Genomic DNA, 17,004 nt, shown 5'->3' on the forward strand with positions numbered 1-17,004 from the left:
GGTGGGTGTCGAAATTGCTTTTGCTAATTTTCATCAACAGGAACCCAGAGGAAAGTCAAAGGGAAGACAACTGTTTCCACATGGTACACAGGAGTGTTAGCCTCTGCCTGGCATTCAGAACATTCATAGGCGAACCCCCAAAATACTTCATTAAACACACAGTTAATGGCTGCAGCAACACATGCTGTCTCTCTTCTTTACTATCACTTTAAATAGTTCAAATGATGATATTGCTAGAATGGACAATAGCATAAAAAATGTTTCTTTAGTTGGAATATACAGACACAGTGGGTTCATTAAAGGAAAGCTTTAAGTCAATTTAAATTTACAGAAGATCATCAGTAGGTAGAAACAGTCCAAATCTCTGTCAACGGATGAATGAGTAAACAAACTATGGCAAACACATACAATGGAATATTATTCAGTCTTAAATAGGAATAAAATTCTGTAACATGCTACTACATACATGAACCTCAACAGCACGGTTAAGTGACAGAAGCTGGACACAAAAGGTCACATACTGTATGATTCAATTTACATGGAATATCCAGAATGGATGAATTAATAGGAAACAGAGTGGTGATTGCTAGAAGCTGGCGAGGAGGGAGAAATAGGAAATAACCGCTTGATGGGTACAGATTTTCCTTTTGGGAAAGGTGGTGGTGATAAGGTGGTGGTTACACAACACTGTTAATGCACTAAATATCAACTGTTCACTTTAAAATAGTTTTATGCTATGTAAATTTCACCTCTACTTTAAAAAAAGAAAAAAGAGTGCATGAGCAGATGGGGCTACATAGTTACAGTGAATGGGAGATAACATTAAGAATAAAGCCAGGGAGGAAAATTAAATCACCGAACTGGCTTCACTCAGCACGTGCATGCAGCTGAAACACACTAATGTGTATCTAAGTCAAAACAAAAAGGAAAACAACACCGTGCCAGGGCTAATAAAGAAAAAAAGAGATGCAACTTAAATGGTGTTCCGTATCTTTTAAAATGGAATTATGGGACGGTTAATAAATGTACATGCCATTCCACAACTCCTAGAACTGACAATTAATCTTAACCAGCACTAAATGCTCAACGTTTTTCTATGCTGAAGAATCGTCCAACGTGCTATCAGTATCCAAAAAAAAAAATCTTCCTGGGTGACGAGCTGAGTATGTAGTTTGTGTTTTGTGAGGCAGCTATGCTAGTCCATCCTCGGTCTTGGGATCTGCTCCAACCAGATCCCAGCAGAACCACAGCTGTAAGTGGAACCTGAGTTGGTGGGCATGGCTCCTCCAAGGCGAAGACTCCCGGCTTTGAGAATACCTTGCGGTGATCAGCAGGTCAAAGCTGCGTCTGCGCAGACTCACCTGTTCTCCATGCTGCAGACTTCGAGTCATTGCCTTGAGAGCTTTAACAATCTGAGCCTTTGTGGCTGCTGGGCTGTCCAGATTTTCAAGGCCAATGCCTTCAAGTAATTTTAAGAGGTATGGGACCAAATCTGCTTTCAGGGCCTAGAAGAGAATATTAAGCATATATATATACATGCTTGAAAAAATACAAACCACCTATGAAGAAATAATTTCCCCCTAGGACCATACCTGGAAGAGGATAACCTGCTTTATTTTAATGCCAGATGTGGGACCAGTGGGGTTTGATATCTAATGATAATGATATTTTTATTTAATGAGATTTTATTCTGTGCCATCAACTATTCTAAATGGTATACACTGATTGTTTTACTTAATCCTCCCAACACCTAATTGTGCAGACCCAATTATTATTACTGATGGAAAAATCAATGCACGGAGGTAAACCATGCTGACAGTCACAGAGCTAGACAATAATGAATTCTGTGTCTGAGGGGGGAGGGTACAGCTCAAGTGGTAGAGCACATGCTTAGCATGCATGAGGTCCTGGGTTCAATCCTCTGAACCTCCTGTAAAAATAAACAAACAAATAGACCTAATTATCTCCCCTAACAAAAATAAAAAATAATAAAAAAAAAATCTGTATCTGAACCTTAGCTTTTAGCCACTAAACTGGGCTCCCTCCTCTAATGACATATACTAATGGGCAGTTAATATTTGAAGAATCTTAATTTTTTTTTCACATTTTCTTAAACATCAACCTTTGCATTCACCATACATTTCCTATCAGCCTAATAAAAGCTACATAATACTCTGGTACCACACCATTTTCACGGTCCCCTCTGAAACTCAAAGGGAAGACATGGAAGAAACTAGTGTTTAATGAGTGTGTCTCATTTTTACAGTTGTTACTCTCATGACAACCCGATGAGGTAGCTGTAGCTTCATTTCACAGATGAGGAGTCCGAACACTGTAAGGCTCACCTGTACGCCTGAGGTCACAGAGCCACCAAGTGGCAGGGCGAGCGCATGCTCTTGCCAATGAGGCAGTCTCCCCACCAGCCGACTGTAAGTGTGAACCTCAGAGCGCCCAATTATCTCCTGGAGACTAGCCAGCACCTCTAGCCTGCCTGAGTGAGGGGTGGGAGTGGGGCTGAGTGGGGAGAGAAGATGTGGGAGGAAACGGGGCTGGGAAAACAGGAGGGCCAGATAACAGACACGCAGGGCCCTGTACTCAAGCCAAGGTGTCACTCTGCCATCTGGCAGGTAATGCGGAACCACTGAAGGGTTTTTAAGATGAAGAATAATCCAGTTATATTTAAGAGTTATAGTTTAGAAAGATCTCTTACACAAGGCTTTTAAATTAATTATGTTTTTTGTTCCCTCAGTGTCTGCTACTACTCTACACTGGTACCCACCAAGTCTTATTTTCATTCGGTGGGTAACCTCTTTGAAAAGGACAATAAAAACCTTGGTATATTTCTTAAACATGACTTATGAACAAAGGAATGAATAAACAGCATGAATCTTTCCAAAGAGGATAAAGCAAATTTTACATAGCAAGCTAAGGATAAATGCTTAGTAGATGACCAAAATTTAAAGTCAGACATCACAAAAGTACTCTGACATTGGTAGGATTTTCGGCAGCTGGCCCACCTCTCTCTGTGTGTACACACACACACACATGTGCTTGTATGTGTGTGTATAAAATACAAACTCATGCATGCACAAACCCACAAGTTATCTCACTGCCAAACCTAAGTTGGGTTCCTAAGGGAAACCTGATCAGTGATAAGTAAATGAAAATCTATTTGTTTGGTATTTTTGCTTCCCTAAAATAGAAAACTAGAAAGTCACTTACTTGTGCTACTAATTCACTTTGCTCCTTCTGAAACATTCGATTTATTGCTTCACAGGCTAGACCGACGGTATCTGGTCGCTTTTTCATTCCATTCATCAGTGGGCCAATGGTCTCCAAAGATGCCATGGCACGAACACACAGCTTAAGTGCCCAAAAAGAAAAGGTTACTCGCAGAGTGAGCAATATTTTATACAACACGGTAAATACCACAGTCATAAAATATATGAAAAACCTACATTCAGTTCAAGTTTAATAATGAACCGAGTCAAATTCAGTCTATTAATGGTATCATTTAAACTGGTTTGAGAACTGTTATAATACCATGCCGCTCATATGGAGAAAGGCACACGGCAGGGAGAGGATTTATACTGCATGTACGTTAGCCAGGAAGACAGAGAACAGATCCATTCTAGAACTATAAGCTACTAAATGGACTCTTCATACCTCGTTTTCAGACAGGGCATGGATAACCCGAATGGCACTCTTCGGAATGGCATTATTCCTATGATTCATTGCCTGGAGAACTTTGGGAAGATGGCCCAATGGTGGGACCTGATCAGCCAGCTGAGGCTGTGCATTGAAGAGACATACTGTGGCCATTGTCAAAGTTTCCAGAGTTTCTCCCTGGACGGAATAAAACAAACAAACTATAAAATACTGATAAGTCTTAAACGTCCACGGTAATCATGTGGTGTTAAAAACTAGGGATCCACCAGTTCTAAGTGCTGATACTTGAAAATTGACTCATAAATCCTAAAAAACTAACAAACTCCCCATCTTGATGGAAGGCATGAATTTAAAGGACTCTGAGAATGTGGTATCTTAATCTAAGCAGCCTTTCGCTGGGCAACGTCACATCTCATTTCTACCGCAGGTGTAAGAGATCACCTCCCAAAAGATACTATTGGAAATTTTTAAATAATGTTATAGAAACGTTAGTATCAAAGAACATCAATAATTCATGAGAATACAGAACTAGTGAAATGTTTTCTCCAGTTATATTAAAAATCCTACTAATTAACACGCCTGACTGCCATGAACTTTCTATTGTGGATAAAAGACCTGTAACTTATACCATTATATGCAGACATATATCATAACATAATGCGTCTTAAATGAACATGGAAATTGGGATGTACTCAAAAAGTGATATAGAAGGAAAATGGTTTACGTTTTTCCCTTTCTAAGTTGCTACTTCTTAAGGATTTCATTTTTTAAGCAAACTACGTATGTAGTAAAGATCCTAGTAAAGGGAAATGTGACTGTGGAAAAGAGATGTATGTACATATTTGGCACAATATTAATATTTTTTAAAAAGTCTTGCTAAGCTAAGGATAGTAACTAATAATTCCTAAGTACTCAACATACACCAGACATTAGGCTAAGCATTCCACAGTTATCAAAACTCATGAACACCTCGGCCTCATGCTGTTATCTTTCTATGGGGCAACAGAGGCAGAGTCACACGGTCCTACTCCAGGCCACAGAGCTAGTCGGGGATGGAGCCAGTACTGAGATCCAGGACCATCTAACAACACACCTCGGGCTCTTCATCATCTCCACAGCCAGTGTGTTTAATTAAATCCAACAACAATCACATCTTTCAATTATTTTCAATCTATAGGTTTAAATAACAACTCCTTATGTATGTCAGGGTTTCTGACTGACCAAACCAAGACCGAGTCTACTTTCTTACTCACTTCTGCTCTCCTGGTAGCTGTTGGTTCTGAGCAAGGGTGCAGGTTCGCTCACATAGTTACCACTCTCCTGTCAATCCCTTCAACTAGGGTCATCCCTACCGTCTATGGAAAGCTGAGTGACGAACGTGCCCTAGGAGGACACACTTCTATTTAGGTTTCTACACTGAACATTTAGGTTTCTCCTTAAAACTATACAGTTGCTGGAAATGGGATGGCAGAATCCTTCTCTCAGAGCTTCTGTAATTGTCAGAAACAGCATCCTCTCCATATAGACAGCTCCAACTCTGGTTCAGAAATAACCATTTTACTAAGAGTTTCACTTCTGATCATGCTAAAAAAAAAAAGATGAAGGAGCATATTTGAATTTAAGTGTGCTGCTATACTGAAAGAGGTGGCGAATTATTTAAAAAACTTCTTAAATAGTGGTACTGGGGGTTGAACCCAGGACCTCTGCACTCTACCACTGAGCTATACCCACCCCACTTTTAAAAATTAAAGTATAGTTGCTGTACAGTATTATATAAGTTACAGGTGTACAATACAGTGATTCACATTTTTAAGGTTATACTCCATTTATAGTATTATAAAATATTGGTATATTCCCAGTGCTGTACAGTATATTCTTATATCTTATTTTGTACCAAATAGTTTGAAGAGGTAGTCACTTCTTAACGCATGGTCAGTGAGGATGGTGTTTTAACAGAAACATCATCAACATACTCAGCAAACTATCTGAAATGTTTTGCTGACGGCGGAAGCTTACGTGAGGATTGTTCTTCTCCAGGAGCTCAGTTAATTTTTCTAGAAGTGCAATAAGAAATTCTCGAGGCTTTCTTAGAACCCAAGCTGGTTGTGCAATAAAGATTCTCAAGAAAACTCCTCCAACAGCAAGTTCACCCTCTGCTTCTCCAAACACCACAGCAAAGTCTTCAGGCAGCTTTGAACAGGGAAAGAAGTGTCAAGTCACTTAATAAATCGTCAGCTGTACATTAATCAAGAAATGCAAACCCTATTAAAGAAACTCATGAAATTAACTAGTCCTTGAACAGTCATTAATAGATCAAATCATAATTATTGTTAAGTTTTATTTTCTCTTAATAAAATTCAGAAAAGGTGCTTTAATTACTTATTTCAAAAGTGGGTGTTCCCACTTTTATGTTTAAAACCTGTCTTCCAGGGGAAGACCTAAAGTATCTTAAGGACAAAGTATGGAAAAGGCTGGTACTGAACTGACTCAGCAGGAATTAGGAAAAAAAAAAACCAAAACAATAAAACAGTAAAACATAAAATTCCTTCCTCTGAATAAAAGCATATTTTACCTTCCAGTTTACATCAGGGTTGTCTTGCTGATTTTTAAAGTGCCTTGGGGAAAAAAAGCAGAAGGATATGAGACTTCAGTCACAAGATACACTTTCATGAACCTTTACAGAGTAAGTCTTAGAGGGGCCACAGACAACATTCATTCGCCTGCCCAGTGACTCCACCTGAAGGCTGGAAGTCATGATGTGTGTGTCTCTACTTACTCGAGCATCATTTCTCTAACAGTTGTGGACACTTTATCTCTGGAACTGTCATTCCAAATTAACTCCGGATTTTCATGAGTTCCTTCAAAAATGTGGACAGCAGCTTCAGGGTTGTCTCTCATGGCATCCATAAAAACGCTTGGGAGAAATTTCATTAATGTAATTCGAACCTAGATGAAAGAGGTTTGAGAAAGAAAACAGACCCGTTGGAAACATCTCAGTATTGGTTTGCTTTACATTTCTCTGAGATAGAACGTGGCTGTACTTTGTGTTACGGCTGCTGTGGGCCATAACTAGCATCTAGAACTTCGGCAGCGAGAGAAGAGGAACCTTGGTAACTAACAGATAAACCAAAGGTAACAAGACTCACTAACGACCTGCTACTACTTGCCTATCCAGTTTTCATTTCCTTGCTCCACCTCAAATTCAAGAAATGTTTAAAAAAAAAATCCAGCACCACTCGTGTGCAGTTCCCAGAGCACATCTGGCCACAACCTGCCCTGCACACGCTGCTCCCTCTTCCCAGAAGGCCCTCAGCTGGCCTGTCCCTCCATCTCTCCCCCCACATGCTAGTATGAATTCAGTACACAAAGAAACATCAAGAGCTCTGAACCTCCGAGCAGCCAATGAACTAACGGAAAGTGTCAGTTACACGACAGAGAGCATCTACGAAACAGCAGGTATGTCACTTTTCTTGGTCAAATGGGTCTAAGACCTAAATACAAGGGCTAAAACTATAAAACTCACAGGAAAAAACAGGTACAGATCTTTCTGACCTTAGATTAGATAATGGTTTCTTAGATACGACATCCCAAGCCCAAGCTACAAGGACAACAAGTGCTGGGAGGAAGGGGAATGAAAGTGACTGCTGAAAGGGACGGGCCTTTCCCCATGTTGATGAAAATGCCCTGTAACTGACTGCTGTTGTCCAAGCCGCTGAGCTGTGCATTCTGTATGTGTGAATTATGTGGTATGTCAGTTGTATCTCAATAAAGCTGTTACCAAAAAGGGAAAAAGTTACTGATGCCAGTTCTAGAATCCCTTGCTGCAAATCATTCAGTAAAGAAGCTGATACTTGTATTTTTCACTATACAGAAAATTGACACGTAAATATATTCACCTTGGCAAAATATCCCTCATTTACTTCAAAAGTCAAAAAGTTACTGAAGAGCTCAAAATAATTTCAGTACACATTTATTTTAAATATTAAAACATTATTTAAAACATCTAATATTAGATGTTATAATTACGTGCTACTCAAATCTAGCTTTAAGAAAACTCAATATTCTTCATTTTACAGACCCTTTCTATAGACATTCAAATAAAATCACCCATATCTCATCAATCCTGCTGATGACAAACTATCAGCCACACTTTCAAAATAAAACGGTTCCAGGTCCTGTGACAGATTCTCAATAGCTAAACTGGGAGATCAGGCAAGAAAGAAAACAAATTGAATGCAGCCTGTTTTGCTGAAGTGAAATCAGACTCTGGAAGCGAGGGCTCAGGAGCCTTTATTTCATATCTGGCTTGGCACAGACAATGCTTCAGTGAGCATTACTTCATGTGAAACTGATTTAACAGAAGAAGGGACTTTGTTTACACCCATGCCTGGATGCAATTCAATGTAGAAGTATTGTTCTAACAGGTTCCTGCTCTACAAACTGGACCGTGGTTCCAGAGATCATCTCGCCATCTCCAGATTCGCAGCGTGAGCTCTCCCTGCAGAGAAGGGAAGCAGGGTGCCATTACGCTCACGTGCTGTGTGGCCTTACTTCAAGAGGCTGGTATATACACCCGTAAGGGGTGTATAAGGACACAGATAACCATCTCCTTCATGAGCTGCTTTCATAGGCCAATTCTCAAAGTGTGAAAATCTAACCTCACCTATCTTCTGACATAACTGAAATACGCTTTTTTTCTTTCTTCAAGGGGGATGAACAGTTTTATCACTGCAATTCAAACACTCCCTTAAGGCTTCTCAATTGTAGCACAGGCTTCCCCAAATATATTTTTTCTCTAACTAGTAATACACAGGGACAATTTCAGGTATGTTGATCTTCCAGCTTTCACATAGGTTATTTCCTCAGCATCTCAGACTTTGGTAAACCTCATGAAATCAGTTATCAAAGTAACAGAGCTTTAACAATTAATTTCTTTCTAAGAACCTATTTGTGCTCACCTTTGGACCTATTAGTTTATCTGCTGTCATTTTAGCAAAAAGTTCTGCTGTCTGGGCTCGAACTTGTGGATGTGTTGAATTACAGAACATATCTAGTAAGTAAATCAAAGCTCCTGTGAAGGAAAAAAATAATTAGTGTTTATACTCCATGTAAAAAATATGACTTTTATAATCAGTAGAATTCATTTTCAACCTTATTTAAACTCAATGCAGTTATTTTTTTAAAACTGTAAGCCTTCCAAAGCATTCTTCTCATTTATTAGACTATACAAAGCAGCTCAAAGTAAGCTTCATAATTACTGAGAGTGATTAGGTGAGAAAGCACTTCACTCATTACCTTTTGCCATTGCTTCTTTGATTATTTTTGTACTTGATGTCAAAGCATAAAGAGTTTCCAGAACAAGCTGACGACCTGCAGAGTAAAAGACATTTCAAGGAATGTATCATCACATCAGCTTACACATTTACCGGGCGTTGGTGCCAGAGACTAAACTAGGTGTTCTACACAGGGTAGCATATGTTCATCTTCACAAAAACCAGCAAAAGAGGTATTCTGATCTTGTCATGAGTGAGGAAGCGGAGGCCCAGCTTGATCAGCCCATGGATTTACAGCTAGTGGTACAGCTGAGTTTTTACAGAGGAATGTCTGACTCGAAAGGGCACATGCATCACCACTATGCTGTACTGTCTTCCTACCCACTGTTCACTGTGCAAACAAAATCTTCTCACCTCCTGCCACCCTGCAGATGCTCTGTTCAGGGATCTAGGAGTTTTATGCGGTGCTACTGTCTTACAGAAATGAGTTGGAAGTAGCAGTTGCAACACACTGTTCCAATCTAAGACCCAACAGCATCCTTCTGGACACAGTCTGGGCACCTTTCACCCCTTGTCATTGAAGCAGGCAGGGCTACTGGACTTCGCTCTTCTAGAGTCGAATGGCAGCACCAGACAGGTGACCAAAGTAATAAACAGTTGGCAAAGAGGGTGGAGGCTGCCAAGTATTAGGCCGAGACTAAAACAACAAACACTGGTGGCCAGACTGAGGTAAGTTAACAGGCAGAATGAACACTCAAAAGATTTTTAGAAGAAATAATGCTTCATGGAAAACTCATCACTGTTCTAACCACAGCTTTGAAGGAAAACAAGTCTTTGGAGGGGGGTTGGGGAAGTTAAAATTTTATGTATTTAATGTCCCTTAGCAAATAGTGGAAGATAATTTGGTCTACGACGTAAATGATAGCAGGGTAGGCTGAGCTATCTAGATGTAAGCTGTTTCACCTGTAAGGTTAGAATACTGACTAGACTGTATACATCAGATATAAATATAAAATAAGACTTTCAAACTATGACTTCTGTAGCATTCTTCACTTCATCAATCAGTTTAATTCTGCATTGTCTGAAGGCTTACAAAGCTGTTGGAAACTGACAAAAAAGAAAAACCAACTAAAGGTTGTAAAAATCATCTGCAAATGACTTTCAAACATGTTATTTATTAAAGAAAAGAAAATTATTCATTGGAAATCCCACTCCACTCAATTCACTGAACATAAAAGGAATTCCTAACACGTGCAAGGCACAGAAGCACACCATGATCGAGGCAGACAAGTTCCTGCTCTCAAGGAGGTAGACAGGATTAACACGACTTCCAAGGGGTTGGCAAAGCTGACTCAGCAAAGTATGCTGATGGTCAGTGAAGTTGGAGTCATATCGCAACTGCCTTTGAAAAGCGATCTCAAGGTTGATTCTAGCACAACTACACACTAGACAACTGCACGTACGTTTATAAGAAGGCTGAATTAGTGCAGGCTGTATTCAAGAAATCAGGTTGGTGTATTTTTTTAAACTGATCTCATTCGGTGGTAGTAGTCACTATCAGTATCAAATCAGTAAATGGCAACACAGGACTGAACTTTAAGCTGAACACAAGGTGATTTTTATCTTAAGCGTTTCTTCTATTTTCTAAGACCAATTGTGGTTTTTAAATAAACCATGGAATATTAGTCAATTCTCAATTACTCATGTGTAGCTCACACTCAGCCAATGAAAAATCCTCAATTCTTTTCCTTTGCTTTTGGATCTCTCTCACCTCCAACTTTCAATACGGGAAATACAAAGTAATTTTATTAACTATGTAAAAAAGTAATTAGGAAGACAAATCTAACATAAAGCATACCACTTAAAATATTCCAAAACTAAACAGGATAACGTTATGTCAGGTTTTTTACTATCTATGTAACTGCTCCCCTCCATGGGTTAACTGTGCTGTGGTTTTGAAAATTCCATTTGTGAATATACGTACTTGATGGCAAAGAATGTAGAAGAGCCAATAAATTGGACAAAACCATTGATTCAGCAATATTGTTTACACAATCTTGGTTAGATGTCACTATATTCACAACCTGAAAATTAATCAACAGGATATTAATTAAGAGTTTTGAAAATAATCTCAGACTTAAAACAAATTTAAGTCAAATTAGTCAGAACTAAATAAATGTAAGGCTTCACCAAAATGAAAAAAATGTTTGGAGAACAAAATAATTTTTAGGCAAGAGTTTAATTTTAAGAGATTGGCTTTATTACTTTGATCTTTGGAGAAGTAAAATATGTTAATACTAATGCATATATTATGAACATTCAAATTCTATTAATTTAGAGGTAAGAAATAAAATAATCTAAACAAATACTTTAGCACCAATTTACAATCTCAAGATTACAAAAAGCCTTCAATCCTACACAGTTCATGCTCCAGAACTATGGTGTACACTGCAGTGTTTTCCAATCATAGATCTGCAGTGGGAAGATTAGGAAATGAATGATCTTCATTACTGGGACTTTCTTTTAGCTTTTAGAGGGAGAAAGTAAATGTCTTCAGTGCCCAGTACAACAGATTGGGTCTATCTTTCCGTTATAAAGAAAATAGGTATATTTTTCTTTCAAAGAGCATGATCTCTCATGTTTAACTTTTATAATATGCATCTAAAGATCAATGTCACTTAACTTCAATCATGTGGTCGAATCTCAAAGCAAAATGTAGATCTAATAATGCTTATCTTAAAAGTTAACAAGGTACTTGAAGGAAATAGTTAGAGAAGCACACTTTTCAATGAAAAGAACACACTAGTTAAGCTCTTTGACCAATCCAACCTTTATTGTTTTACTAAACATCTTTTTAAGACCAGAATGCCATCTAAGAACTTAATCACTCATTAACTACTCATGAACCTGTTAACTGCAGGGCTGAATTCTTTATAATGGATTGTTCTTATTACAACAAGCAGGATCATTTGGAAAAAGATCCTGGCAGCTCACCCTGGGTGCCTGAACGAGTCCCCTGTGACTGGGGTTTCCCCCACTTCTCCCAGAGAAAAAGGCTCCACCCAAACAGCTTCTTACGGGACCAATTATTTCATTCTCCTGAAGGAGCCCCCCCTCCCCAAAACCACTCTCAAACCCCCACAGCCCACAGGTTCTGAGCAGTTGCTTTTCCTAGACAGCTCCTGTAAAGTGTGACACCCTCACTGGAAAGGCTGCTTCTGTATCAGATTCATAAGAAGGGAGAGCAATGGAGGGGGAGGAGGAGGGTCTGTTCTCTGGAACACAACCAGAGTGCCCTGATCTCAACATGTGGGGACACAGAGATCAGGGAAATCTTGCCTCCTTTCCTTGCTGATGTGTGGCCTCCAAGCTTCCTGAGTCAAATCCATTCCTTAACTCACCCCACATGGCACTACACAACGCATTCCAAGTTCTAATGCATGACAGACAATGACCACAGAGAACCACCTTCAACAACACTATGCCACCTTTGCTCTTCAAAATGAGCATATTAATTCAAATTTTAAAAATATTCACTTGGCTTAAAAGGCAAAACACACGCGCGCACACACACACACACACACACACACACACACACACACACAAAAGAGCACATGCAAACTTCAATGAAACTTCAGATAGTAATTAATCAAAGCTCAAACCATATATAGTAAGTGGTAGGAAAGACAACATGCTTTAGTACAAAATCCTTTCACCTCTAAAGCCAACTGCTGTACTTGACCAGCTCCATGGACTCGAAGAAGAGAAAATATTAACTTAAAGTGTCCAATGCATTCACTTTCAGAGCCTATGGAGTAAAAATAAAATGTTTAATTTTTATTACCAAGAGATGCTCTAAATTATTGACCTTCGAAAACCAATGTACACTGCTGGTTACTATCAACTCTAAGTCTCCAAAAGACTTTTCTCAACATTTGTGACATGAAGTAAGTGAAGTATCACCACTAAGCACAGTACATCTTAAGAAGCAAAACGCTGTTAGAGCTTCTGAGGCTTGTTTGGTTTTCATTTCCATCCCCACCGCTAGCTAGCTCACAAGCTGAAAACAAATTTACCAAATGCACAGTCCAAATACAATTCAAAAATGAAAAGTGTAAGGTGGGATTCTTACTCTTTACCGCTAGACCTCAGAGCTACCTCTCTCCGCCTAATTACATCTGGGGAGAGCGTGACGTCACGTGGCTTTTGATTAAGACTGAGAACTCTGCCACTTGAAGACTACATTACAAACAAACGAGCTCCAAATCGATGGCCAGCTTTGCTGCAATTTCTCTGTACCTAATACGCAACTCCAAACAATAACAAAGTTTTCTTCAGATTTTTACAAAATCTGCCTTTAATAACATCCCCATGTATACCTTGGGAATGAATGACTAATTTTCCTAACAACATTTAATTACTATTGCTTATTTTGTTTAACTCATTTGTTGGCAATAACCAAATGTCAGAAGTTTAATAGAACTGTAACACACAGTGAAAAGAGCAAAAAAGTACCTGCAATATAATTTTAAGTGTTAACAAAAAAGATGTGAGGTCTTCAATTAACTTAAGGTGGTTTCCTATTGCTTTAGGTTTTGTCGCCTATACTGGTTTATCAAAGTTAGAACTGGAAGAAGCTGTTGGATTTTCACTCATCCATCTCGCTGATAACATTCTTAGAAATGTCCTCTTAAAGATGTTTTAACAATTTTTTTTATTATTTTAATTATTTTTAATTGTTTTAATTATTATTATTTTTTTATTATTTTAATTTTTATACACGAATAACTTCAGGCAGTTTTTCAAAAATATGAATGGCCCATATACACATGGCATAGTGTTAAGGACCAAAAGAGGCAAAAATCAGATCACCAAATAAATCTAATTTAAGCACTTACACTTGTATGTTAACTTACGTCATCAATATGCAGTTTTATAAGAAGTTATTTTGCCTTTTCAACTCACTGAGACTTAACCTGCTCTTAGATATGACTTCTAAGCATGGTGACTTGACCTCTCCACCGTACCATATATAGGTAAAAATATTATGGGATCAGTTCCTAGTATTATATTAAGTATTACATCATAACCAAGAATAATTTTCCCTGATAAAATTGAGAACTGGAATTTTTAGGGCTCTTCTATTATAAGTATCTTACTGATCAAGGGTACAGTCACACACCTGGATTATATTTTATGACATTTCTCAGAGCCTCCAAAGCCATTTCCACTCTTGGCAAGCGGTCTCCATGCTGCTCGGACTCCACTTTTGCAGCGTGTGTGATTGCCATGAATGTGTGGAGGTACTGGGCCTGGGAGCCTATATAATCCAAGAGACTTGCAGCAAATGCTTTTGGAACCTAAGTTGAATGGAAAAATATTTAAAAACATGTGCGCCCTTGAGAATAACCTATTAGCGAAGACTCCACAGCAAAAACAAAAACATTTCAAGCTATGAAAGTGATTAAATTATACACACGCATGAATACATCTACAGATTAAGGGGGAGGGGGTGGAGAAACAGGACAAAATCCAATTGCGTTAGAAAGTATTTAACTTTTTTTGTCCTAATCCATTAGGGACTTGATATACTCCCATCAGTACTTTGATATAATTCTGAGACTAGAGTATGTCTTCCCTTTACCAAAGTAATTGATAGTATGATATATAACTTCTATATTTCATTGTATTTTTATATTTAAAAATTACATGTATTTAAAATATGAAGTCAAAGGACAATCTTCAAAGAGACTGCACAAATCACTGAACTCATTCTGCTTAACAGCGATTTATATGTATTATTCTGTGGTAAATAATATACATTACAGTTTAGTAAATTCCTTTTTTTCCCAAGGGCAAACTCTGAAACAAAGCCTCACTTTTCCCCTCCTTATAAACCAATCAACCACCAAATCCTCCTTGTTATGTACTCCAAAAAGCAAAAACAAAAAAACTACAACAGAAACTTCCTACACCATCCCTAAGTACTAAGAAGAAAAAGAAGCTCCTCATTTGCTTCTGGAAGTGATTAGGGATCATCACAAAAGATGAACCTGGTGTGACTCTAGTCATCAACTTAAAATTCTGCTTTCCACCTGTGCTGTCCTAATTTCTTCTAATAAGAGAAGGACTTCTGTCAGGTGGTCTGATATTCAGTATGATAGTGTAAGCAATTTGACATGTAAATGGCCTTACACTTCCATGAGAGATCAGTAAAAGTTGAAGGCATATACACATGACACAGTGGGACAGTACTGTGCACAAAATATAAGAACAGCTGGGGAAGGAATAACTTCTTATTTATGAATCCACAAAATTAAATTCTTCAATGTTCAAAATAAAGAGGCTCATAAGTTATCAATGGTCACCCGTCACATACCCAAGTTAGCATAAAGCATTTGGCAAAAAAACAGGTATTATTTCGATGTATACAGTGTGAATAAACTAGTTGCTTTCAATAACAAATGATCAAAGGTATCAGACAAAACTAAAAGTCGAGAGCTTACCTCGAGTGGGAAAGTAGGGACTTCATTATACACCCTGACAAAAATCTCCCCTACAATAAGTTCTTTGGCATGATCACTGTAGACAAATTCTGATCCGTACGTTTTGTCACAATCACCCTTTTCAAAAAAGAAAATAGACTGTTAGATGTAAACTGGAGTCATTTGTGTCTGGTTTATAAATTTATCCATATTCAGCTTAATAACAAGACAAATAACTTGAAAGAGCCGTTCGTTTTCCATAGAGGAAAAACGTGGTAGGACACACATCACAGCACTCAGTGCAATTTTCATGTTTGTGATGTGGACTCTAGAACAGGTGCAGAGTTGTTACTTTTAATCCAAAGATCAATATTATAACTCATTTTAAAATTTCAAAAGATCACAGAGATCAGCCAATGAAATGTCTCAGAGCTGACGTCTATAAGCAAGGATAATACTTGGCCCTTCTTACTCCGCTCAGCAGACGTTTGGCCCCATCAGATATAGGGTAAGAGAGTGAAGAAATAAAGGGTTTTAAAAAACAATACATTAACTGCAAGTGCTGGAAAACAGGGTCTCTGAATAAAAGCAGCAGGGTAACAGAGGTTGACAAATCAAGAAGAGTTTCCATTTAATAAAGGAAAAGAAAAAGATAGAAAAGGAATGGGGTAAAAAAATAGTCCCAAGATTTAGACTTAGGTTGAAATCGCACAAAATTTAGGTTGGACTGACTGAAATATTATGTGAAAGTACATCATAAAGTTGTAAAGGGTCAAACAAAAAGAAGATGATATTATGTCTCTTCTGGTGAGAGAACAGATGATGTATAGAAACCCGACACTTGTCCTCCTTAGCTCTGTTTGCTCTGCAATTTTCAAAGCTTCTACCTACAAAGAGCTCCGGTGACTATCAAGAAATGAGTTCAAAACCAAGTTTTGAAATTCTGAAGTATGAGTAATTCATACTATTAATGTGTCTCCTATTTAACTCAGCAGTTGATGTGCTGAGCTTTTATTACCTTAGCTTTTCTAATGGTTTTGCATACTACACTGAAATAAAAAAGACCAAGCCTTGAAAAAAAAATTTTTTTTAATAGTTCAGGAAATAACAGCAATGGTTCCTCTTTAAATAAACTCCAAACCCACAAACATAACTGTCTTCTAAACCATCAAGACTCAATCATCTATATATATACATTATCTAGGCCCTCTCCTTATTTCCCATCCTACTGTCTTTTTTTTCATGGCTTAACAGCTTCTCCACTAGATGGCGGCAGGATAGGAAAAATTACTCAATTTTGATACCAGAAAGCAATTTTGATTTACCGAGGGAAAGAAGCTAAAAAGAACACTTAAAACAGAGCTTCTGGGTTTAAAGAATGGTTAAAATAGAAGGCAGCTATATGTAAGTGGTAATTCAAAACACCACAAAAAATCCTCACGTATTATTAAATACAGTAAGAATGCTGTTATCAAATGGATCAAATATTAGATAGCAAAAAGCTAGTAGCTTGATGATCACCAAATGGAGAAATAATGGGTTTCTGTTTCGCCGACACTAACTTCTATTTCCGGAGA

At 38.1% G+C, this 17,004-nt stretch overlaps 1 protein-coding gene across 3 annotated transcripts in view; it reads right to left on the reverse strand.

Moving 5' to 3' along the window:
• DNAJC13 (DnaJ heat shock protein family (Hsp40) member C13) overlaps positions 1-17,004 on the reverse strand; it is a 106,767-nt gene that overhangs the window by 6,858 nt on the left and 82,905 nt on the right. For all 3 annotated transcript variants that reach the window (XM_032488325.1, XM_006176287.3, XM_014552018.2), the window contains 12 exons: positions 15,449-15,565; positions 14,125-14,302; positions 12,659-12,750; positions 10,927-11,026; positions 8,965-9,039; positions 8,628-8,740; positions 6,446-6,615; positions 6,242-6,284; positions 5,686-5,859; positions 3,667-3,846; positions 3,223-3,363; positions 1,362-1,505 (listed from right to left, as the gene is read on the reverse strand). In XM_032488325.1, coding sequence (XP_032344216.1) covers positions 1,362-1,505; positions 3,223-3,363; positions 3,667-3,846; positions 5,686-5,859; positions 6,242-6,284; positions 6,446-6,615; positions 8,628-8,740; positions 8,965-9,039; positions 10,927-11,026; positions 12,659-12,750; positions 14,125-14,302; positions 15,449-15,565 — 1,527 coding nt within the window. The remainder of the gene's footprint in view (positions 1-1,361; positions 1,506-3,222; positions 3,364-3,666; positions 3,847-5,685; positions 5,860-6,241; positions 6,285-6,445; positions 6,616-8,627; positions 8,741-8,964; positions 9,040-10,926; positions 11,027-12,658; positions 12,751-14,124; positions 14,303-15,448; positions 15,566-17,004) is intronic.

The sequence above is a fragment of the Camelus ferus genome, chromosome 1, assembly GCF_009834535.1.
Source record: "Camelus ferus isolate YT-003-E chromosome 1, BCGSAC_Cfer_1.0, whole genome shotgun sequence".
Lineage (NCBI taxonomy): Eukaryota > Metazoa > Chordata > Mammalia > Artiodactyla > Camelidae > Camelus > Camelus ferus.